Raw genomic sequence first — 26,418 nt, forward strand, 5'->3', positions numbered from 1 at the left:
TGAGTGCCACGTCCAATCTTTTTTTTAAACACCTCCAGGATCAGTGACTCCACCACCTCCCTGGGCAGCCCATTCCAATGCCCAATCATTTTTCAGTGAATTTTTTCCTCATGTCCAGCCTGAACTTCCCGTGGCACAGCTTAAGGCTGTGTCCTCTGGTTCTGTCAGTGTTGCCTGGAGAAAGAGCCCAACCCCACCTGAGCACAGCCACCTTTCAGGAGCTGTAGAGAGTGACAAGGTCACCCCTGAGTCTCCTTTTCTCCAGGCTGAGCACCCCCAGCTCCCTCAGTGGTTCCTCACAGGGTTTGTGTTCCCAGCCCCTCTCCAGCCTCGTTGCCTCCTCTGGACACGTTCGAGTGTCTCAACGTCCTTCCCAAACTGAGGGGCCAGAGCTGGGCACAGCACTCGAGGTGTGCCCTCACCAGTGCCCAGTCCAGGGGCAGAATGAGCTCCCTGCTCCTGCTGGCCACACCATTCCTGATCCAGGCCAGGAGCCATTGGCCTTTTGGCCACCAGGGCACACTGCTGGCTCATGTTCAGCCAGTACCCCCAGGTCCTTTTCTGCTTGGGCACTGTCCAGCCCCTCTGTCCCCAGCCTAGAGCACTGCAGGGGGATATTGTGGCCAAAATGCAGGACTTGGCACTTGGATTGTTAAATTTCATCCCACTGGACTCTGCCCATCCATCCAACCATTCCAGGTCTCCCTGCAGAGCCCTCCTGCCCTCCAGCAGATGGACACACGCTCCAGCTTAGTGTTGTGTCTGCAAATTCATGAATGAAAGTCTCTATCTCCTCATCCAGATCATCAGGGAAGAAACTAAACAGGACTGGCCCCAGCACTGATCCCTGGGGGACACCACTGGTTCTTCCTGTGCCTGGAGCTTCCCTGGCACTATCACTTAAAAAGAGCCTTTTTCACTTTTTTTCCCCAGACAGCTGCAGGGCTGTTGAAAAGCAGATTCACCCCGGCTGGCCTTGTCAAAGTTTGCTGTAGGAAATGTTAGGAAAAAATATTTGCGTTTTGATTTGTAGAGTCCTATTAGTTGGATAGTTCCTTTGGAAATGCAGGATCTGTGGTACCAGGCTGTCTTATGAGCATAATTAACAATCTTGAGATTGTGGTAATTCACAAAAGAGGATAAAAACATGACATAAATTATTATTTCACCCTCTTTGTAGCATCTTCAAATTAGATCACTTATAAAATAGGCATTCCCTCCTGCAGTACTGCAAGTTTGAATGGTGCTTGTCTACAACTTTCCGCTTGGGTTCTGTAAATTCAGTGAGATTTTTCCTTTTCAAGAGCAGGCTGAAATAAAAACTATTTTTTTTTATTATTTACTATTTATTTCTGCCACACAAGCAGAAATAAAAACTATTAAATACAGTTGTGTTTAGGGACTTGACTGAGGTGTTTGTATTGGTAGCAGGCAGGCACTCATTGAAACATGTTTGGTTTGGGAGTTGTTTGGCTTGCCCTGACAGATGCCAGGACCTGAGCATGGCCATACATAAAAGATCTGATGTTGTATTTGTTCTGGGGGTTATTGCAGATGCCAGCATTCTATCAACATGAAAAAAAAGAGTCATTATGATTATAATGTTACATATATATTAGCCTGACAGCAGGCTGCCCAAATCTTGTGGAAATCCAGGGGGAATTTAGCTGAATTTATTGCCAAGGAACATAAATACTGTAGAGCTGACCAGGTGTTGGCAATCCCACCCACACCTGCATGAGGCCTGGGCAGCCCCAGCCCCTCCCCTGCCATCCCCACCCTGCCCTTTGAGGGCCATGGCTTCTTTAAAGAGTCTTTTTAAGGAGGTTTTAATCCTATCTTCAGGAGAGGAGTAGGTCAGCAGGATGGTAAAGTAGGGAAGAAAAGGTGGGAGGCAGAGCTGTAGAAACTTAGGAGGAAATCCCAGGCAGAGCAGTGTGGATGTGACACAGGGAGCAGGAGACAGATTTTGGGGACTTGGTGGCTCACTGATGCCCACTGGGTCTGGAGAATAAAAATCTGACAGTGAGCCAAACAGTGCAATGAAACTTCCCATGTTGAAATACCATCCCTTTGCAGTACCCAGGTCCTGAGGGTGAGGTTCTTGTGCAGCTGAATACAGATGAGGGAAAGATGGAGATGAGTCTGATTTGAGTTCTCCGTTGTGAGAAATTAAATACCAGGCAAAATGTATCTCTGATTAAAACAATTCTTAGTGTTGATTATACACTTGATGAAATTAGGCTTTAATCTGATGCTATCCCTTTAAATTTATCCTGAAGAAGGAAGGAGCTTTGAGTGTGTGATTATAAAGTCAAGCTTTTCAGTGATATAGAAAATATCAAAGCAATGCCTGAAGACTGTTCAGAAAGGAGTGAGAACTCAATAGATATTTTTTTTTTCATTCTAGATACCTTGCAATCACTCATCCTAAATCAAAAATCAAAGCAATAACTCCCTCCTTTGGAAAGGTATGTGCAGCCAAGGCTAACAATACATAGAAGCTGCTCAGTGGTAATGCCTGTTTGCCCTCCTCTTTGAGCACCACTGAAATGATGGCTTTGTTAGACTGCATGGTTACAACTTCAAATATTTTTTGCTAGTTGCATCAAAATAGTAAGAAACAAATGACTTTGGACAGACTGCTCTGAAATAATGATGTGTGTCACAGGCTGTAAGTAAAACATTTGTCACAATGACATGATATTTTTGCTGTTAAACCACCTACTCCTGATCTCCAAGGGGGGAATCCCCAGAATGAAGCCCACTGTTACTTGTCCTAACAACCTTCAATGGGAACAATTCTGGTTGCTGCGGTCCTTGGCTTTTATGCCTAGAAGTGAACTGAAAATGGGCTAGATTTTGTCTTCTCATCACCATGATCATTTTTTCAGGGCAAGATTCACAGGAAATGCTGGTGGGAGCTGTCCCTGATCAGATGTTTGATGGAAAATCTGCACTTGGTTTGTTGTGCACTAGAGGCCTGTTGCTTTTTTTTGTTAGCAGAGGAAGTGCCTCCTCTGCTAACTCAGGCTCTGATGAATTGGGAGACTTAATTGGCAGAAAGCAGGGAGAAGGAACAACCATGTGGTGTGGGGGTTCTACAAAATTTATCTCCTACACTTCCAAGCATTTCAGCATTAATTCTCAGCACCTGAGCCCTGTTTGGGTCAGCACAGTGGTGCATGCTCTCAGTGTTTGCAGGACAGGGATCACAGTACTGCTTTTTTTTTCCTAGTTTATTTTATGTTGCTCCAAAATACATAGTGAGCCAGCATGGCTTCTGTAAGTGCATGGAGGTGTTTATTCCTGCATGAATAGGACCTACTGTTCTCTGAGGTGGGCAGGGAGGTTTCACCCAGCAGTCTGCAAGTATGACCTTGAAGAGGGAGAGCTTTCACATCCCTGATTTGTGCTAGTTTTGGGTGTTTGGAGGAAAGTGGGGCATCTCTCTAATGCATTTGAGTCACATGGGGCAATGGCTGGCTTTTGAATTCAGTGTCAACAGCGCAGGCAGTGCCTGTGAGGAGTCAGTCAGACTGGTGCCCTGTGTGCTGTGCAAGTGCTGTGACAGGCAGGGCAGTCTCAGAGGGTTTGCTTGCTCTGAGAGATGCAGCACATTTAAAGACACATCACAGCTCCAGAAAAGGCTCTCAGCAGTGAGAGAGCAGCCAGAGAGCAGCTGCACACGGGAGAGCACAGTGTTGTGCCATGCCTGGCTCCTCACCAGGCTGCAGGACACTGACCTGGGGCCATCTTCTCCTGATGGCACTGGCTTGGTAGGAGTCAAGTGAATGGCACTTGTCTGATGCTCTTTTCATCACATTTGTGCATGAACAGGCTGCAGGGTGTGGTCCCTGAAGTGGAATTTTTATTTTTTTATTCTTAGTTTTAATTCTAGAGTAGTGGCTCACCCAACAGATGGGTTTCCAGGACTTTCTGAACTAAGTTAGTCTCAGCATTTAATGGTGCAGCACACTTGTGCTCCAGTGTAAGTATGCAGTGACTCCACTGACTACCCAGTGAACCTCTGCTTAAGGTCCTCATTGAAAACTGAACTGAACTGAAAAAAAGCTCAAATCTTTTACATCCAAAAAATATGACATCCAAAACCACCCCTTCGAGACCTGTAGCCTCCTTAATCCTAGGAGTTTGTCCTGGCTCTGAGGAAATACATGCAAACAAGACTCATAGTGTGACTTTCCCTCTTTGGTTACACGGAGAGGTTCTTTAACAAGGCTTCCTAAAGCAAAACAGGATGGAGGGAGTTTCAAGGAGATGATGTTAGTGCAAAACTCTGGCTAACAGCTCATTAACCCCCCTCAATGACGGGGCTTTTGGACCTCTAGTTATTTCCTGCTGTGCTAGCCAAATTCAGCATTTCCCTGTAGAAAAAGCAGCTGGCCAGGTGAGTGTGAATGCAGGACTTGGATGTGCACTGCTGCACTTCATGCAACAATCTCTCACCTTACACTGTGCTTGGAGCATGGAGGTGGATGTACAGAAAGATTATTAATTTCTTTTAATACCTCTGTTCATTTGCTCCTAAGTCCTGCTTCTCCAGAGAGAAGTTGAGAGAATGTTGTGCACAACCTGGGGGTGTCCCAGGAGGGGGCGGTCACAGAAACCTGTTTTCTTAGGAATACTGGCCCAAGCCAGGCTTGGGTGGATAAATCACAGGAGTTGAGCTTAATGGAGCAGTAATACACCCAGACTGAGAAGGGGAAGAAGAGAGAAATTATCAGTGTGACATGATTTCTTTATACAAAAGGGCATGTCTGAGAAGGGTAGGACTGAGCTGAAGGTGGAAGGCTCAACTGAAGTCACCTGTGGTGAGGCTGGGGGGACACAACCATGGCCTTGCCAAGCTGCCTGCAGGTTTAGCTGCCTTCTGAAAAATTCCTTAAAGCACAGCAGTGCTGGAAAGCCGTGAAAGCAGCATCCTGAATAGGTACTACAGGGGAAATACAGCAATGGGTGTCACTGTCATAGCACCAGTGTGGGCATGTGTGTTGTTAAATGTGTGTTTGTGCTGTCTCCTATTCTAAGTTGTTCTGCAGACTGCACAGGCTGAGTCAGCTACCACCTAAACAATTTGTAAGACCTAGCAGACAAACAAGAGGCTTTGAAATATATTAAATGCTGGGCTGTGATTGGATCTGCCCTGCAGCAGGTCAAAGGTGCATTCCAGACAGGTGCTTGCCCCAGCCAGTGGAAGAATTAATGTAAAAAGCAGTGTATTCAGTGTAGTATCTCTCCTGTTAGCTCAGCTGTGCTTTCAGAAAAATGCACGGTGCACTATGAAGTCAGCTTTTAAGTACATTTATTTACTCTACAATTATTAGGGAAAACATCTGAGTTTTCTTTCCTGGCATCTCTTGTTTTGCTCTGTTTGACAGCGTTTTATGGCAGGACCATTTAGAAGCAGAAGGTCAGGAAAACAGATTTTTCTGACTTTGTGCTTACTTAACTCTTTATCAGGTGAATATCTTCATCTGGCTTAAGAGGAGCAGTAACATTTTTCTGGGCTTGCCAAACTGGGGAAGCAGATCTGTGATACTTCCCTTGAGCAGGGGGGTGTGGGAGGGGACAGTGGCTGCCTGTGGGTGAGTGTCCCCCAGTGCCCTGTGCATGTACTAATGACTGAGGGCATGAGCTGTGCCCTGGGCCACTCTGGGTGGAAATAAATGTTCAACATGGACCTAAGTAGGGCATTATCTTACTGCTAGGGGCATGTGCATCTTGCTGAGCCCACTGGTTTACAAACTGCATGGTCAGAGAAACAAAACCAGTGTCAAAGGCTGTTCTTCAGCAGCCACCATGCTGGCTAATGTTTATGTTCTCTTTTCAGCTGGAATTGTTAGCAATACCATGTCAAAGTAGGAAAAGGGGAAGTTAAATACCACCCTTTAAGATGTGCTGTTGGTGTACTCAGAGCACTCTTTCTTCTCACAGTCTTAAGAACTGGGTTTTTTTTCCCCCATCCTGGAAGGTGAAAATGAAAATCTTACTTTAGCTGGATTTTGAATTAGTTTTCAGAAACAGCAGCCAAACTAAAGATATTTCAAACATGACTTCATGGATAGATTAGGAAACAGTGAGATTTCCAAATTGCAATTGCCCCTCCCTAGACCCCTTTTGACATAGCTCTGCTGACAGAAGCCACTAATAGGATTGGTGATTGCTCACTGGGACCTGCAAACTCAACCTTCTGTGGGCTGCTGTCTTCTTTCTTAGTGCACACAGCAGGCAGATAATGTGAGCCATTAAAATAACATTTATGTGATTGTTTAATGTTACTGTTTAATACAGGCTTGTGTGTATAAATCACAGGAGTTGAGCTTAATGGAGTAATAATGTAATAATCACATTAAGAACGGATGAAGAGAGGAATGATGGACGTGAATTTTTTTCAGGAGAGAAAAGTAAAATCATCTGGGGCACTGTTTCCACTTGTGCTCTAGACTTCCCATGTGACTTTTGGTACCCTTTTGGTACCTCAGTTTCTTCTCCATTAAATTAGAATTCCAAACTCATTCCTGTAATTGTGCCAGTTGAGTGTAGAGACAAGAGCTGCAGACCCACAGCTACCAAAAGGCCCAGAAAATTGCAGAGGCTGGTTTTGAGAGATGCCAGTGCCACCAGCCACTGGCAGTTTGTGAGTTTAGGTACCTCACCTGCTTAAAGTGTTTTAGACAATTATATTAGGAATTATATAAATATATTATATTTAGGACAATTTTATTAGTTGAGTGTCAAACTGCCACAAAGATTACAGCTCTAGGCTCTTTCATGTCCAAACAGGTTTGAAACTGGAGACTTGTATTCCTTATTTGCTGAACAGATTCTTAAAATGCTGCTAAGTCATAATGTTTCTGTTGTTGTTGTTTGTTTTGTGTAATTAGGCTCTAGCAGAACAATTGCAATCTCTTTTACTTTGTGTTTTGCTGTGCTGGATACACATAGCCCTGATTTTAGTTCTTCTGTAGATGGAAGTTCAATAAAAATAACAATAGTTTTACTAATGAGGATAACTATGTGAAGCCAGGATTCATGCTAAATTAGTATCTGTTAGTGGCTTAGATCTAAAGTGAAGATTTCCTTGCCCTCTGTGTGTGTCTTAATTCATTACAGAGAAGTCCATAATATTTTATAGAAAACATTTTTGACTTTTTTTCCTGAAACTCTTGCCCAAAACTATTGGAAAAGCAGGTGCTTTCCTGTAACATCAGAATGAGACAAGTGGCACTTCTTGCTTTTATTGTCAAACAGAAGTGGTTTTCCTTTGGACACACATAGACTTGGCCATGGAAAGTAGCTGGAGACTAATGGACACAAGCTTCAAAGCTTTCTGTGTGGGCCCTTGGAAGACCAAAAAACAAAACAAAACAAAAAGAAAAATCTCATTTCTGTTATCATCAGTCTGGGTTATAAATAAAAGTTCTTCAGGCTCATGGGGAACCTCTTACCTTTACACAGAGGCAGAGTGGGCAGCAAGTGCTGGCCCTGTATGCATCTGCAAGAGAAAAATGAATGGGGTAAAAAGGAAAAAAAAATGAGGCAGAGTAATTTTGTGCTCTGGAGACTGGGTAATTCACCTGTCTACAGGTATTTATTCTGGTGGCCTTTAGGGATATTTTCAAGTCACAGCAGAAGAAAGGCTAAAGTTGTTTCAAGGAGTCCTCACATTTTAGAGTTAAGGGAGTTGGAACTGTATTAATTTGAATGTGAGTAAAACTAGTTAAATTCAGATCCCTTTTCTAATTTGTTGCATCAGAATCTTTCTCAGATCTGCTCCTCCATTATCCCATCAAATAGACCCTATTTATTCATTTATTTATTTCTTCACATACATTGAGGAAGAAAAGGGAAGGAGTCACTCCCCCCAGTAAGGACCATCTGCTCTTTTCTTATTGGGAAGGAAAAAACCCTACAATTACTGTCTTGTTCATCTTTTTGTTTTACCAAAAAAAAAAAAAGAAAAAAGGGGGGGGGAGAAAGTAAGAGAACTATTATGCAAATATCTGCAATTTGGTTTCAAATATTCTTTGTACTATGATGAGCAATTTCCTTTAATACAAACTCAGCCTACTTGCCAGAACCTTTTTTTTTATATATTTTGCATTAATATAGGGAAGGGAAAACCCCCCCACAACGTTTATGTTCTTCTGGTGGCAAATTTGTCTTTCTTTTCTTTCTTCTTTCTTTCTTTTCTTTCTTTCTTTCTTTTCTTTCTTTCTTTCTTTTCTTTCTTTTCTTTCTTTTCTTTCTTTCTTTCTTTTCTTTCTTTTCTTTCTTTTCTTTCTTTTCTTTCTTTTCTTTCTTTTCTTTCTTTTCTTTCTTTCTTTCTTTCTTTTCTTTCTTTTCTTTTCTTTCTTTCTTTTCTTTCTTTTCTTTCTTTTCTTTCTTTTCTTTCTTTTCTTTCTTTCTTTCTTTCTTTTCTTTCTTTTCTTTCTTTTCTTTCCTTGGCACAATTACAGCTGTTATTCTGTAAGTTGTCAGATGTCATATTGGGGTTTTTTGAGGAAAAAAAAAAAAAAAAGAAGAAGACAGCCAAAATAGCCTTACAGAGCCACAATTCCATCTCACTTTTCATTGTTCCATTGCCATGATGAAATGGTCTTGAAATGGAAGACACAGTGAATGAGAGAGGAGAGCTTTCTCCTTGCTATGATGACAGCATTACCTCTAAGAACAGTTATTTAGGGTTTTTATAAGGAGCTCCTGTGCTACTGGTCAGGGGTGTGAACTTTAGGGTCAAATAGCATAGCCAAGATAAAACCTTCTGATGATTAGTCCTGGACCAGCTTGGTAGCTGAAATCTAGCATGGTAGCTGAAAACTTCTTATAGTCTGGAAAAGGGAAATAAAGTCTTTTCTGTGTGAAAAGCTAAAATGTGGAAAAAACCAAAATGAACCCATCCAAGATCTGATGGGAGAGGTGATGGAACAATCAGATGCTAAGAGACTCAGATTTAGAAAGCAAACTTGAGGTAAATGACTTCATTACATGAAGCTGTAATTGGAAGATTAACTCCCAATATGCAAATGGACCACACTTACAAAAGTGTGAAAACCCGTGAGCTATCATTCAGTTTTTGGGTGTAGCCTCTGGGTGGGCTTCCTCTGCTCCAAATGTACCTGAAGGCCTTTCAATAAATATAACTGCTTTTTATTCCCTTAATTTTGTCTGGCTTCTGTTTGTAGGTAGTCTCAAAAAGGCATTAAAACAAGACCAAGGAGACTTTTAAGTGGAGCGTGTCACACCTGCATTGTTGTTTCTGTGGCTGCAACAGGACAGGGAATGTGAGGCAGTGCAGAATTTCAGATTTGTGCACACTCTTGTTTTTTGGGACTCAGAACATCAAGTGGACATTACATCAGCCTGGAAGTTCCCTAGGAATATCTAGCACTGGACAGACAGGAATTCATGTTGCTGAGGGGACACTGATCCCCTTTAGTCACTCAAGTATTGTTATAAATCACACAGACTCCATTTTCTTCATGGTGGAAAAAGCCCATTCTTTATTCACATAACTCCTTTTTATACATCTGTACAGACCTGTGTGTGACTCCAATTGGTTATAGAGTTTTCTTGTCAATTATTTTATTGGTTAGAAACAAGTTGTTACCATCTATTGATTGTGTGTACATGCAGGAAAGGTTGTGAGAGATAGTTTTCATTTTTCTATCTAAAGGTGTAAAAACAGTTTATACAGGTGTTAGTTGGTTTTTCATCCAGGAATAGATTGTTATGTTAACAAACTGCTTTCACTAGGATTGCTTTCACATGGGAACTTGCAAAGGGCTAGCCTGACAAGGAGAGCAGGCTTGATTTTATGAAGCCTTTCTTTATGATTTTCCTACCTTACAACAACAACTCGAGTGAGTCGAGTCTTTGAGCACACCTGGTAACCTTTGGGGCACTTTTATTGTTGCAGGAAGCTCTCATCATGGCCAGCATGGACCACCCACACCTGGTGAGACTCCTGGGTGTCTGCTTGAGCCCCACCATCCAGCTGGTCACTCAGCTGATGCCTCATGGCTGCCTCCTGGATTATGTCCATGAACATAAGGATAATATTGGCTCCCAGCTCCTGCTGAACTGGTGTGTCCAAATAGCTAAGGTATGTGGTTCATGTTGGGGTTTTTTGAATAATTTCTTATTGTTTTCACAACTAACTTGAAAACATGACTTTTCCTTCTATTTGTGCTGGGTTTTTTTCAGGCCTGTTTTTGTTTCCAAGAAGGTTGGGTAGTTCTTGAAATACACATTATTTTGGCTGTTTTACAGTATTATAGATGACTTGTCCATATGTGAACCAAAGTGTTTTTCTTAACTGTCTTTCCAACTCATTGTTAATCAGGGGTTGTTTTTTGGGGCAAGGGTGAGTGAGGGAAGAAGCCCCCATGTGAAATCTGGGGCTGGACACAGGGTGATTTTTCAGCCCCTTCTGTTGTTCACTCTTCATGTATATACTGGTTTTCAACCCTTCTGGATCTGCGTTGCCAGATCTGTCATCAATTGTCTGCCACACTGCCAGGAAGACAAACATGTCCTTCGTGTCACTCCTGGGGTGGTGATCCTGCTATGTTTGGGTCACAAACTATCCTTGGCACAATGTTTTACAGCTGGTTTTAGGCATGTTTAGGTATTCAGTGTTGTACTAAGAACAAGTATTCAGTACTAAGAAAATTGTTTGCAAAGAATAGCAAGATCTTGCGGTGTAGAAGGCCATAACTTATCCATTTTAAAGGTGCTTTTGAACAACTAGGGTTGTTTACTACAAGTGGCAATTTGGAGCCTGCCTTTTTCATTGAGTTATTTGGAAGTTGTTTAAAGTTTTAGGTTATTTTGGAGAAAATGCTTGTTATAAACACATGCCCACAGACTGCTATCTTACATTAAATCTGCAACCTTAAGTGAATTTCCTACAACATCTATTACAAAATCTTAATTCAAGTTGTCATGTTAATCTTTTAGCACTGAGGAGAAACCTGACGATTCAGCAGTTGTTTTGCTGGACTCAATATCAAGTAAACATTTGCCTCTTTTAACAACTTAAATACAAAAAAATGTTCTTACAAAAGTAAGAAAACATAGAAATTCAGCTAGCCTTGTGTTGTTCTTCAGGAAGAGCAGAATTTTGAGGAGCATCATGAATAGGACTGTTTTCTTTCCAGAATCAGATCTGGTGTTAAACCTTCCTGAAGAAGAAAGCAGATAAAAGTGACTGTAGGGCTGGGTAGAGGTGGGGGGAACCCAAACTCCACAATGTGCCATTGCAGCATTTTGTAGCTGTGTGACTATCCTGTGCTGTGGTGGTAAAGCAGCCAGAGTTGCTGGGAGCACTGGAACACACCAGTGGGGATTGCCTCTATGGAGATGTGCAAAGGTTTGTTTAGGGCTGACACCAGACTAGAGGAGGTGGGAGACAAAATCCATATTCCTGTTTGAGTCCTTTCTCTCAACACAGCCTCCTCCCCATCTGTTCTCCACTCTTTTGATTGATAGTGGCTGTTATTACTTAATGCAAAACATTTACACAGCGCCACCCGTGCAGAGGTAATCCTCCATGATTTTCACTTTGTGTGTGCAAATGTGTGTGTGTGCCCTTGACTCCTTGGACCAGGGCTGTGCTGGCTTTGCTGTGAGCCTTGTAGTGGAGCAGAGAGCCTGATCCACAGTCTACAGAGCTGACAGATCTCTGGGAGGGCCTGTGGAAGGCAGGTCATGGCTTTCCCATGGTGATTCTTACCAAAGTGTGTGTTGGTGGTTTTTCACAAACAGGACAGGACTGCTGGACATTCCTTGAGCAGGACATTCCTTGAGCTTTACTGCAGCATCAGCCTCGTTACATGGCTGAGACAATTGAAAGATGGCAACAGCTCACATACAGCCAACAGCAGCCAAAGATTTCTTTGTCACAGAGCATTTAAAAAACTTTCTAGCCAACAGCACATTGCTAAAGCTCACAGACAGTTGTTCTAGCCAATCACTGAAAGCACACCTACACCTGCTTCACACAATGCTGGCTTGTCTGCTCTCTATTAACAATGCACAATACTTCATTATTAAGCTTAAAACTTCCTAATATCTTGCTGAGCATAGTTTTCTGCAGTCTTCAAGTTTATCTTAGTCAAGCCTAAAACTCAAGCTATAGTTTCATATCCTTGCTTACTGTACTATTGTAACTTTCTCTACTTTCAAACTCTACAGCTGCAGCTAGCTAAGTTTTCTATTCTTTTTGTTTCTAAAGCTTGCTTTTACAGCTTTCTAGAAATCTTTTTACCTTTACTATGTTTCCCACATTATGAAGCAGCTTCTAAACTGATTGCCACTGTACATGGCTTCTGCTTATTGTGGGGTTTGGATTTAGGGACATTCCCTGCAAAATTGTTGCCTGCTGCTTTTCTAGATCACCTCTATGATGTGGGAGGAGAAGATGAGGTATCACAGGCACCTGAGGTCTGAGGTGGTAACCAAGCAGTGCAAAGAAGTGAGGTTATACATATAATACACTGTCAGGAAGAGAAGGGGAGTTCCTTTATAATAAAAGGTGGCCTGTTATTGAGAGACTTCGGTGAAGTTTAGCTAGTTTATTGAAATTTAATTAAATTTATGTTCTTTCACATAATAATAATCATGTCAAGTGTGGTTAGAGGGTGTGCACAAAAATTTGTTTCAGCTATGGTAAGTGGAAAAACCTTTGAGATCACCGGACAAGGAGTCCCCTTATCCCAAAAAGTAGAATTAAAGTAATACTCACTTTCCATTAATCTGTCACATTTAACAGTGACTAGGAATCAGTCTGCTGCCTGCAAACAGGAAAGGTACCATTTGCCTTGAAATAGGCTGGTGTCCAGAGGAATGAGTGCAGAGGGCAGCAGCAGCACCAATTCCCATGCCCTGCAGGAAGGTGCATGTGTGTGTCCCACACTCCTGCACCCACTGTGCCCATTTCAGCACTGCCACATGGCTTGGGAGTGTCTCTCCACGTGTTGCTTTTCTAGGCTGTGGGGAATGATTGCTTGTGTCTTTCTGAAAGGTACCAAAAGCATGACTAGCAGAGTAGTAAGAGGCAAAAATCATCAGTGACTTCCTAGTGCTGTTCTCTGCTCCTGAAGCAGCTCCTGGTATTTTTTGCTAGAGGCATTGTTCTACCTTCACCTTCCCTGATTTCATGGAGAGGAATTTCCCCAGCAAGAAGAGGACTGAAGGCACTGGAAATGGCTCAGATCTGAAGTTCAGGCTGATTTTTTAGGAATTGTTTAAAATCAAGTTGCTGCTGTGACACAGTCCCTCCCTAACTGTGCTTTTCTCCATCTGCCAGTGTGCAGGCACTTATTTATGGAAGCCATTGCTTCAGAGCTCACTTGTTCTGCCAGGCTGTTCATTTCCATATGTCTCTACTTCTGTACAGCTAGATGCAAAGCTAGTTAGCCATTATGCCTGGTTGCCAACCCACATATGGCTCTGGAGATGGCTTCTGAAGGTTGATGACAGGGCAGTTATAAAGTATTATCTACTGCCAATTGGAAAAAGCTTGGGTGCTTTTTCTCTTTGCTTATACAGATTGTGTTGAATTTATTCTGATGTTACATCATTGTAGGGTAATTGTGTTCTCCTTCCAGAAGCTTTAGCTTCTTATTTTATGGATGGAAGCTATAAAAATAGAGTAGCCCCCAAGCATTCTGCATAAAACATGGTTGTTAGACAGCAGCTGTGTCTAAGGGGCTCTTCCCTTCTGCTCTGCAGTTTCACAAGGCTTCTCCTGGTGTCTCACTTCCATGGGGACTGTCTTCACTGGAAATGAATATTTAACCTTTTAGCTCTGAGATCAGCACAGCAATTTTATGTGGAGCTTGCTGTCCAGTAAAGCAGTGAACTGTGCTCATGTATTGAGGAATTTTTAGTGGGAGCAAGAGTTTCCACCTTGGTGACCTCAGGGTATGGGAGGAAGGAATAATACTTCATGAGCACCCATAGTGTTGGCTCCTTGAGAAGTGGATTGAAACTCCAATTCTGTATGGAGGGCACAAGCCTGGAAGTGAATTCTCAGTAGGTGATTCCTTCTCAGCCAGTGTGTGGCAGGTACAATAAGTCAGGAAGATTCCACAAACACACAAAAAAAGTGCTATGTGCATTGATATTTCACAGTGTTTGATGCAGCTTCTCTCAGCTAGGGCTGCCCCAGTACACCCACACACACAACTTGGAGGTGTGAGGGTGAGGACATTCTCGTGGAAATGCCTTCAGGAAGGGAAGACACATCTGGAGGGTTTAATCAGGAAAGGTTGGTTACCCTCTGCCCACTGGGGGTGAGGTTATCTAAGGGACCTGTATTTGAGGCTGTATTCTCTCTGTTACTCTAGTGGAAAAGAGGCTGGACTTCTGCTGGAATTATGATAGTGGTGTTGTGCTAAACTCTCTGTCTCTCTCAGGAGCTTACAGAAATGCAGTTTTGCTTCTGTAATGTTGCATACAACACATGTTAACTTCAACACAGATCTGGGCAGTCCCATCTCCTCTTTTACTGTTTTTTTTTTCCTGTTACAATTACAATTTCTTTCTGCTGCTGTTGATTTGCATTACATCTGGAGTCATTTTGCTGAGCACTGCTCAAGGGCAGAGGAACTTTTCCTGCCCCAAAGAAGTCAAGGCAGAGGAAGGGTCAGGAAGCAAACTTCCTAACATGAGGCAGCTTGCCTATGATCACCTAGGCTGTGGAGGAGAGCTCAGCTCTCCTGGGTCTTAGCCCCATCCTGTTCTGCCCTGTATCCCTCAGGGGCTTCCAGACCTGTTTTTTGTGTCCTGAACTATAAGAAGTCTTTTATAACCCCTCGGAATACTATCGAGGTAAAGCAGAAGTAGGTGATTACAATGGAATGTCGTGGAAGGAAAACCAAGTACTTCAGGGGATTACTTTTTATACCTTTTCAAATATAAAAGAATTCTCAAATTACCTTAACTAAAGCCCTGCACAGCCTCAGTTATCCAAGTATGCAGGAAAACAATGTTTGAAAACACTCTAGGAAGGAAAAAGAGAGAGGAACTTGGGGATCAAATTTTAATGAGGCAGATGCACATCTTCAACTCTGCTGAGTGCTACTGCAGCACACTTGGAGTCATTGCTGTGCCTAAGGATTCCCTTCCAGAGGCACAGAGCTGCAGCTGGAAGCCTCCAGGAGCCACCAAGCCAAAGGCTCTTGCAAAGCCTCCTTGCTGCTTCCTTCTGTCCTTCTGTTTAGCTGCTGTGGGTCCCAGGGCTCTGTGCCCTCCTGCAGTTCTCCTGGCCAAGAAGGGCTTGTCCTGAAGGGGCCTCTCTCCATGCCAGGCTTTTTGGGAAGGCATATTTATCAGTGCACTTGTCAGCTGGGTGTAAACTCACAGACTGTGTGAAGTTCAAAGGATCCATGCTGATTTTTGCAGCTGAGAAGCTGATCCAGAAGCATCCTAAATCCAGTGGGTTTGGGCCTGCAATCCTCATGTCTGGAGACAGGGAGGCTCTGAGCAGGGAGGGTCTGTGGGGTTGCACTGTGAATTGAGGAGTCTTTCTTCTCCAGCAAGACTTGATGCATTAGGAATTAGTTGTTAGAGAAAGCTTTTGTTCCTCTGCTACAGGTGGGATGAGAGAGAAGCTATGAGAAACGAGAGGAGTCAGGGGTAACTGGACAGGTTGGGAAGAGGTGGAGGACAGTGGTTGTGTCCTCCAGAGGCTGTGGTTCAAGGTCTTTCTTTTTCATGAAAGAAGCCTACCCTGCAGCTCAGTGGCTATTTCACCCTGGAGTGAGCAAAGGAGCTTAATGACAGTCATCTATCAGCTGTGCACATCTTAAGCTTCAAGATGTCTCAGTTCCCAGAGCTCCTTGCCATGACAAGGCTGACAGTGGAGTGACAATGCCCTTCCAGCCCCTCCTGACACGCTGGCCCTGGCCAAGGGCTGTGATAATTATCACTGCAAGCAGGTCCATTAGCAGAGATTTAGTTTGCTAATGGAGCTGCTCCATGAGGAAGTGCAGTGTACAGAAGAGTAGCATCTAAACCAAGGGCTATGAAATTAAAACCATATTGAAACAAGGCTTTAATTTTGTAGAGGAGCAAATTCGAAATTCATGGGGGAAAGTGTCATTTTCCTCTCTTGAATCCCTCTACAATTTCCTTTTTCTCTTCCTATTTGTCATGACTATTTTTCTCACTCAGCTGGAAAGCTTGGCTATTCACAGATGGAAGAGAAGGATCCTTTCCTGGTGTCGTTGGAGAGCTCTCACTCTCAGAAAACATTATGCCATCGAGTCTCAGAGGGGAATTACCCAACCTTGCCCATACCAAGGGACTTTTTGGTACCCTGCTGGGTGGCTCCCAATGTTCAGACAAACTTGAGAAGCCCTTGCAGCAAACTTCAAGTGGATCTTGCCAAGTTCTTCATCCCAGCTTTTAATTTCTACATGGTGGAAGGGTTCAGATTTCTTTCCTGCTGTGATGAACTGGGCTGTCTTGGGCTTATGTGGGACGATGAGGAAGTTGCTTTTGATCCTCTCAGATACTATTTTTTTTCCATGCAAGGCATGTTTCTCTGCATACCTATGTACCTATTTATAGAGAATTCTGTGCAGTTTTTCTTCCTCTTTGTTCACCAGTCATTTCTTCTGGAGTATTGAACTGGTTTAGTAACTTTTCTACCAAACCCAGTAGCCCCCAGTGGTTTCCTATGGAAAGGATTAAAATGAGGGCAAGCACGAGAAAATTAATCAGCTTGAATGCTGACCAAGTCCTTCTCATTTCCCTTTCTCCTTTCATCTCAGATGGACTGTCCACTCACTATTTTCCCAGTCTTTCTTTTGCTGAAACTTTCTTTTACTTTCTTTACTTCTGTCTTTCCCCTGCTTTCACAGTGCTTTGTGTTAGCACCTGTTTCTTGCTTTTTCTCCAGTGTCACCATTTCTCCTTCACTCTCAGTCCCTGGCTGCTTGGCTTCCTTCAGGAGCATCATGTCTGCCACCCATCAGAGTTCTGTCCCACTCCAGGGTTTGGAAAGGACTCAGTTCCTTCATTTCTCTCATAATCATAAATAATAAAGCATTGGGTTTTGAAGGTTTTATAGTGGGGGACAGGACAGGTTTATAGTAGGTTATAATCCTAATTTCTCCAGTTTTAATCTGACTCATGGATTACGTAGGTTCCCTCTTCCCTTCTCTCTCAAAATCCAGTGTCCCCAGAAGCGTGGTTCATGATTGCTAGGGGAAGAAAAGCCAAAGCAGAATTTCCAGTCATTTACAAATCACATCAGGCCTTGTGGAGGCACAGAAATGAGCGATTTATTGCACAGAGACAGACAATTTATTGTTTTGTTAAATGAAAGGTGCACTTAGCCCTGACATTTATGGGGTTTCTGATATTAGAGACCTGACAGCCCCAGGCTACAGCAGCTCTGGAGGCTTTCCTTGATGCCCCCGCGTTCTCATCAAGCGCACTGAGCTGCGTTTGGGGACATGGGACACACTCAACATTCCATTTTCCCTAGCAGTCCCCAGCAGACTGGCTTGGGAAAGCATTATTGAAAACCACTCTTAAATCAAATTCAAGATATTACAGGAGCCCCTATGAGGGTCTGTCAGGATTTCCATTATAAGCACATATTTTTCAGGTTTATAACTCAGCCATAAAATTCTGCAGGACTGTGACGTGGCATAAAATGTCTCAGCCCAGAGCTTTTATTATTATTCCAGAAATATGTGTATTTGGCTATTTTTTAAGTTGCAGAACTTCAGAAACAAAAGCTAGATTATTCTCTCTATATACCCATAAATTAAAATGTATTTTTCCCTAGTGAGTACCTTTCTCTCAACATTGTATTTTATAACAAAACTCATGCTGCTTGGATAACTACAAAAAAACTAGGGCCAAGAAACACACACACACACACACATATATATGTGTATATATATAAAAATATATATATAGTGATCTAGTGTGTGTGTGTTATTATTATATAAAATTATTGGATAGATAGTCATTATATATGATGGGTTATTATCTACAATATGTACTATTGTATAATAATTTATTATTATATTATTATTATCTATATATATATAGTCCATGGGCCAGAATAAAATCCTTGCTGCTTCTGTTTTTGTTCACTGTCTGTGTTAGCAGAGGGGATCATATTCCACACTCCTGCAACACATTAATATCTCCTGATTAGAGGGGAAATAAAACTGGGTTATGTGTCCCATGGAAAATAGCAAGCATTAAAAGAATGCATTACCCTGAACTGAAACAGTTCTGAGCAGTTCTGAGTTTTCCAAATGAAGATTTTTTTTTTTGAGACTTTTGAAAAGTCTTTGGATTTGTATGACCCTTTTTTGAAGAATTAATGCTTAAAATTGTTTAGAAAGAGAAAAAATACATCTGTCTTTCAGAAGCAATTTGAGCTGGTTTTTTTCCAAAATGGTATTTTTGTCAAGTTGTTTCATATTAATAAACCAGATCAGTTTTAGAAAAATAAGGTTTATTTATTTTGGAAAATAAGGTTGCCTTTATTTTCCACAGCTTAGGGTTCATTTCTTAGCCACTGAACTACTTTTTCCTTCCACAAGGCATAAATGTTATTTATATACACAAGACAAATAGAGAGTTTGGTGGTTTTGAACTGGAGGGTGACTCTCTACAATTACTTTGTTTTGGTTTTTTGGTTGTTTTGGTTTTTTTTTTTTTTTTTTTTTTTTTTTTTTTCACATTTTTGGACTTAAATACAAACTTTGTAGTCTCACATAGAGGTAACTATAGGTGTAAAATACACCAGACAGGTGTGTTGTCATCACAATATAAAGCTCTGACTTTATCTCATCTAGATGACAGTGAAAAGCATCCACTTATACCCAAAAAAGGAAGTAAGATTGCAGTGGTTTGGGGGTATGTGAGGTTCATCACAAGGGAGTTTAAATGTTTGGGTGTATTTATACAAGCTAAATGCAGTTTTGTATGCATTGTAGCTATAACTTTAGCATAGTTAAATACCCAAGAGGAGAACAAGTGTGTAAGGTAAAACACAGCAGTGGCATGAGAATGAATGAGTCTGAACTGGCTAGGAATAAATTTACAGTGAGATTAGAAGAAGGTTATTAGCCACTGTAAGTGGTAAGGTGCTCAAGCCCAATAAAAATAATGCAAGATAATTAATGACTTTTAAGTTTATGAGGCAAGTGTGGACTGAATGGCACAGTGTCTTTCAAGAGGCACAATTTGATGGCACAGTTGCTTTTAGTTCTCTGTTTTAAAGCTGAGTGGTGACAGGACAAGAATAAACAACGAAGGAATGTGTACCCACACTCTGCTCACAGACAGCCCAGGTCTGGAATTTGGAGCTTCAGGAGACAGAGATCAAGCTGTGCTTTGCACTTTGGATTGTTTCTTGTTTTTCTGTTTCTCACCTTACCCCTTCTTAATTCAAATTAAATCAGATTCTCATTCTGTTAGCTGAACTGAATAATGCATCACTCAGCTTTTATTGAAATCAACCAGAGTATTCATGCAATGATGATGCTCTTCTTGTGAGTAAACACATCAGAATCAATCTTGTGTGTTCAGCAGGCTTCACCCTAAGAAAGAAAATGAAGCTTTCACTTCATTTCTGTTTTCCTCTTGCCTTTGCCTAGGGCTTGCTATCAGCAATTCATAAGTATGTGTACAGTAGGTGGAAAAAACACATAATGGAATTATTTAATGAAGGCTTTATTACATTTAAACATAAGGGTTCTAGTTTGTGATGGAGACTACTGACTCAAAGCAGTCTGCAAAATTGGCAGCTCAGAGAAAAGATAAAATAACAGTGTCTCCAATTTTGGCTACATTTAAAACCACTTCATTATAGCCCAGAGCTCACCCACACCTGGGCAATATTTTAGTGAAGAGGGAATTTATTCTATGTTTTCCCAGTCTTTCCCTATCCATCTTGCCTTCCAACTCTCATTGTTTCTGGTGAGATATTCAGACCTACACATCTTTTTGGATTACCAGTATTCACAGGATAATGTCTCATTTTGTCTGTCACCATTGTTGCATCCCTCCCATTAGTTATGAATTCTTTTCTACTCTGCTTTGTACAAGTACAGCTTGTTACCTCCTTCTCTGTAATCTTTCCAATTTTGCTCTTACTTGACTTTCTTTCCCATACACTGTTCTGTCTTTCTGAGACTAAAATCTTAATAATGGTGTTATGCTCTGTACAGTTCTGTGTATCTTGAAATATAAGATTAAGACTAATAATAAACCTTTTTACATCTCATTTTAAAACCGTGAATGTCAGAAAGAAAGGAAGTTTAATCATAGAAATGACAGGAAAACTTTGTTTTGACAGCTCTATATTGGGACTGTGTTGTGGGGTTTTTTTTTGTTTTGGTTTGGTTCTTTTTTTGTTTTTTGTTTTTTGTTTTTTTTGCTTTGCCTCCCAGCTGGGATAAGCATAGATTTAATTTGTGGCATTTTATTTTGGTCATGGAAAACTGCAAATTGGTTTGGAACTGTGCTTTCTCAAGGACCATGGCAGAGCTAAATGGTGGTCAGCCAAGAATTGAGTGAAACACACTTGTAGTAGGGTTAATTTGCAGAAAATTATGATAAATAAATGATCTGTAAAGTGAGCAGGCTTTTGGCCCTTTCTCTGTGCAGTCTAACATGATGCACATTTTCTGTGCTCTCTGTCCCCTCCACACAAGTTAGGAAGTCTTCTTCTACAGGGCAGAATCATGTCCAAGATTTTGGGTGTTTTTATGTACATTGTGGTTTAGCCCAGTTTGCCTGGTGATTTTTGTGAAAACCTCAAGGGTTGTTTGCGTATTGTTTGGCCTTCCTTGGAGCAGGTTTCAGCTTGACTGCCAGTCTTTACCTTGGCTGCTGCATGAATGGGATTAAAAATAACTGATGTAAAACATGCGAGGAAGCTCCTTCTGCCTGACAGAGCTGGCCACTGATCAGAACTTTAACATTTGAATAGAGAGCAAGATTATACCTTCCAAACAAAGCTGCAAAATGCACTTGGCATATTTCATCTAGAAGTAAACTCAAGCAAGTTAGTTTTGTATACATCCATAATTTTTACTTTATTTCCTGGAAGGTGTACTGTGGAATGTCAGGTGGATCATATGATAACATATCTTCTTCTGACAGAATATATATTGTAAAATAAAATATAAAAGCTTTTGAAGATACTCCTTAGTGCCTGTTTCATTGCAACACAGACCAGGAGATGCTCTCAAAAAAAGAAATAAGGTGTGCCAGTTTTCTTTAAGTAATAGATGCTCTTAATGCTTGTTAATACTGCAAAATTTCACACAAAAGAAACTGATACTACCACTATGTATTTTATTATGATATGATGTCACATTGTGATTACAGGATGTCGTAACAATTTAAAATAATGTACAGTTCCTTAAGGAAAGGGAGAGAAATTTTAAGAGAAAAGTTAAAAGACCTTTTTTAATGCATGCGCATGCTTGGATTTGTATTGGCAGCAAAGTATTAAGGCTCTTGGTGTTTTGCCCAGCAAAAAAAAAAAGACAGAAACTATATGTGGTATTCTTGAATTATTTTCTTGTTGAGGTCCAATGTTGTGTTGCTTCCTGTGATGAACATATCTAAAGTGGGAATTCACAAAATGAGAAGCAGAAAAGCAGAAGCATTGCAGGGAATATTGCAGGAGTGCCCAGGGCCTGTCTCCTGCTCATGCAGAGCAGGAATTCTGCTGCAGCAGGTGGGTGGGGGCTTGTAGCTGAAGAGTGAAGCTTGGGAAGTCACCTGGCACTTTCACTGCAGGTAACCTGGGAGGGTTTTTCATTTCACAGCCAGTTTGTGTGCAAGATCTGTCAGGAGCTGCCTTCTGCTTCCACATGGTGTCCATGAACTGATGGCCTTGCTCTCCATCTGGGCTGCACACAGGAAAACAGGCACAGTTTTTAATCTTGAGTTTTTGCCCCAGAACAAATTAATGTGAAGAAAAGATCACTTACATTTTAAAACAGTAGACAGCAAAATGCCACTGATTCCTAAGCTTAAACCTTCCTTAGCCTAACATGCCTTCTTCAGTGGCACCTGCACCCAGTGTCAGTTCAGAAGAAAATTATTCAAATGGGACTCTGTCTTTATGGTAAAAGAAAAGATACAAGGCTAGAAAGGGCTGGATTTTGTTCCTGGCTGATTCATAGAATTTTTTATTTCTTTTTTTTAATGAGGTTTAGACACGTGAGTTGAACTCTTTTCAGCAAATGGGCTTGCACCCTTAATGAAGCAAAGCATTTGGAGGATTTAGTGAAAGGCACTACACACATGCCAAGTGTTACTGCTCAGCTGCTTCTAATTGAATTTCATAAGATCATGTATTCCAGACCTGTCACAGGTTTGTTTATTTATATCAGCCTGAAGTGCAGGAGTCAGATTCCAATTTCCAGACACAGCACTCACCTTGGTTTCCTGAGAGTGTGCAAATTGATAAATACAACTGTATGTTACAGCTTTCTTGGCTTGCACCAACAGGGTGGTTATGGGAGCTCCCTTTTAGGTAAACTTTTTAGATGGAGGTGGTTTATGTTAACCAGCTTTGCTGGGCACTCACAGGGTGTGTAGCAGGTACATGCAGGGTTTTATCAAATCAGAGCTGGCAGGTGGCAAATCTGAGGTGTGACAATGCCTGTCCCAATACATGTGGAATATGCATTAAAGTCAGGATGAAATCTTCGTGTTGAATACACCACGTAGCCAGTTTTCTCAAGTCACATGGGCATACTTCTATTTCCACCTCAACCATTTAAAAAAATTCATTACTTCTCTGTTTATACCAGGAGGAACATAACTTGGCAAAGTCAAAAGTGTTTGAGCCAGTTAAAATAGTCACAAATACCACGAGTAAGAATGATTAGGAATACAGATACGTGTCTGTGCACTCGCACTGTGTAATTCAAATCTTTGGTTTTCCAGATTCAGTTGACACGAGACATCACATCATTTATGGCCCGTAGTTGGTTTATGAAGCCAAAACTTATCAGAAATGGATAGCAGAGACTTACAAGTAGTCTTCTTTTTATAATTGATAACATGGGCTTTCACTGCCCTGAACAGAGATGGCTAATGGCATTTTGAGCCCATCAGCAATTGGAGATTGTTAAAAACAGCAGGTATTTTAACCTCAGCAGATCTGTAACACACTACTTTTTCTAATGTTTCTAATAGTCAGGTTCAATAACAGAAAAAAACAACTCTGTAGGTGTTTTCTGTACAGTTTCTAAAACACAATCCCTGGCTTATTGCCAAGTACTTCCTGTGATGCTTTAGGAAGAAAGAAAAAAAAACCCAAACAAACAAGTTAAAACCCAAAGGAAAGCCAGCCCTTCGTGTGGAACATCAGCAATCTCCAGAAGAGTCACACTTTTTGCTAAGCCATATAATAAGTCAGGTAATTCTGCCTCAAGGGTGCTAATGTACTTGGGTACCATATGGAGCTGGATGGCTCTTCTCTTCATTCTAATTAGCAGTCTGAGGAAAACTTCCTCTGAATGTTTACATACCCAGAGCTTTTCCCATTCCAGCAAACAGATTTTCCTGGCCAGCTACAATCTTTTGAAAGTGTCTGGGCTTAAGCATGGTGATCTAATAGAAGGACTGGAACATAAGAGCCCAGGTAAATGTTATGTAATTGAATCTGTCTCTACATTCTGATGTCTGACTGCAGAGTACATTCCTTTTTTCATCCATCACCTTGCTGATGCTCATTTACCTTGGCATTTGGAAAGGCTTCTTCTCAGATAACATCACAATTAAAGAATGAGTTCTGAAATTGAGCTAGCCTTAGTGGAAACTGGTAAAAGGCATGTAAAACCATTTCATTTATTAGGACAGCATGCCATTTACAAGGAAAACTATAGATGGCTTTCCAAAGCTGCCATGTCTCATTAGGTTCAGCGTGGTTCAGACTGCAGTCTCTTGGCTCGTATTGTCATAGAGGCTTGAGCTGAAATTGCAGCCCATAATACTAGTCCCCACAGGGACTAATTTATGTTTTCTGCAGTAACAAGCTGTATTAATATGGCCCAAATGTGTCAATATTGGCCATTGGTGTGTGTAGGTGATGCTAGTGTGTGTGACACTTCTGTAAGATAGTTGTTGGAGTATCAACAAAGTTTTAGTGCCTAAATAGCTCAGACTTCTGTGAAAACCTCAGCCTGGAGTAAGAGAAAATGTGGTGTTCTCAAATGTTGCCCTATTGCCTTGGTGCAGCCAGTTATTTCAGTGTTCAGTTTTATTTCGAGCAGACTTCGGTAGGAAAACCTTGACTGGAAATGGGAGAGTTATTTTTGTCATGCTTTGAGCTCAGTGTAAGTTGAATAACAACTGATCACCTCCAGGGATGGTTTAATTCATAGATCTTTACTCATTGCCCATGAAGAAATGAATCATTTAGAAAACACAATGTTTGCTAACTGCTGGTTTGTTTTAAAAACACACTAAATATTTAAATAGTAGACTCAGCACTGGTGATAGCCTTGCTTTGAGAAGGAGGTTGGAGTAGTGACCTTGGGAGGTCCTTCTGACATTTCTGTGTCTGTTCACAGCTCTTCCCAGAGAACATGTGGGCTGGTGTAAGTTGTCCAACTTCTGTATTCCAAGCCCAGGTAATGCCCAGTAACAACCAAAGTAACATTCTGTACAGGGTTTTTCTAAGTGTTGGGTCTTTGTTGATTGTGACTTGCAACAGGCATTACCCTCTACTTCTATTATAAATGTAGTTATTTGAGATGAACTAAAGAAAGGTGACAAGGTGGAGTTCCAGGCTGAGTAATTCTGACCATTTAGTAAAGAGCAAGCAAATACTTCTGTGAGGAGCACCATTAGAAATAAAGATTAGAGATTTCCAATTCATGGAGATGGTGAGGCACATTGTCAGAACTACAAAATAAAGTCTAAAAAGTACTCCTGTACTTTCATGCCTCATGCTGGCCCTGCACACTGAACTGCTACTATTGCTTTACCTTTGTCTGGCAGCAGCCATGTGTAGAGCACAAATCTCAAAGTGAAAATTAGGAAAGGAGCAAGTGTGAGGTGAGGAACACTGAAAACCTTTAAAGGGCTGAATATCCAGAGTTTCAAAGGAAATGTGATTTGCTTGGTAGCAGATGGAATTCCAAGGACCAGCTCATAACACTTCTACTCATACATGTGCAGTGTGTCCTAACCTGGCTGTTAGTGGTTTTGCCCCAATGGCAAATGGGGGTGCAAATCCACAATTCTTTAGCAATTTTGCCATTGTTCAACTTCTGCAGAAACAGTGCCAGCTCCCAAGCAAGATGCCCTCCAGTTTCTTCTCCTGCCTCCTCCATTGACTGTCCAACCTCTCCAGCAGAGACAGAACACAGGGAAAGTAACCTCCCCCATCTGTACTTGTGGCACTGTGATTGCAGATCCCTCCTCCACTGTGTACAAAGGCAGGATGGCATTGCAAAGGGTGGATAAAGAGCCCTCAAGCCATGCAGAGCCAGTTAAGTACAGGTCATAAGCCATTCCAGATGTACTTGAACAGATAATGGCCATAAACAGATTTTTCTGAATTCTCCTAACTAATAACTAGTGGGATCTGTGAGACAGGAAAGCCAGTCCCTTGCAGTGGAGCACCAGTAAATTCTCTGCTGCCTCAATTGTCTTCTGCCTATACTTGACAAAAAACACATGTGCACATTTATTTCAGCTTTAGAAAGAAACATTTACTTGGGGAGTCAGAGGAGCATTTGTGAACTCCCAAAGGTTCATGTGCTGCTGGCCAGCGACCCCAGGTGGAAGGTGGCACTTTAGGAGGAGCTAAAGCAGTGGGATGTTTGGACACTGAGAGGAGTTTGAATTGTAGCAAAGACTGGGAGCCTTCTGGGGAGAACTGAGCAAAGAATTCAATGTATAACCTATTAGATTAGGGGCTTTTTTCCCCCAGCCTTGTGAATTAAGAAAAATAAGCAAATTCTGTGCAGCTGTGGTGTTTTCATCACTGTGATGCTGCACCTCCACATGCAGAGAAAGCCTGGAGCTCCTCTTTGCTCCAGGCAACTCTCTAGGGCTTAGGGGTTTGGAATGAATGTTCATGGGGCTGTACTGTGGGAGGGGCTTGGCTGCTGGAAAATCTGCTGGAATATTCATCCCGTGCTGGGCAGTGCATAAATGTCAGGTTTTTTCACCCCATGGCACTGAAGGCTGTTAGACTGCTCATATTTCAAAAGTGGTGGTTGCTTTTGGTCAGAGTCCTCGACTCTTTAGGCAGACAGGGGTCTCTGTAAGATAGCAAACCTTAAATCATCCTCTTCCATCTGCTTTTTCAGGCAGTTCAGCAATGGCTGCTGCAGACATGTTCACAAAATAGCTATTTCCCATTTAATTTTATTC

The 26,418-nt window shown here is 41.7% G+C and overlaps 1 protein-coding gene across 2 annotated transcripts in view; it reads left to right on the plus strand.

Moving 5' to 3' along the window:
- Nucleotides 1-26,418, plus strand: part of ERBB4 (erb-b2 receptor tyrosine kinase 4) — a 581,304-nt gene that overhangs the window by 480,646 nt on the left and 74,240 nt on the right. For both annotated transcript variants that reach the window (XM_053947445.1, XM_053947444.1), the window contains exon 20: nucleotides 9,941-10,126. In XM_053947445.1, coding sequence (XP_053803420.1) covers nucleotides 9,941-10,126 — 186 coding nt within the window. The remainder of the gene's footprint in view (nucleotides 1-9,940; nucleotides 10,127-26,418) is intronic.

This window comes from Vidua chalybeata, chromosome 7 (genome assembly GCF_026979565.1).
Source record: "Vidua chalybeata isolate OUT-0048 chromosome 7, bVidCha1 merged haplotype, whole genome shotgun sequence".
Lineage (NCBI taxonomy): Eukaryota > Metazoa > Chordata > Aves > Passeriformes > Viduidae > Vidua > Vidua chalybeata.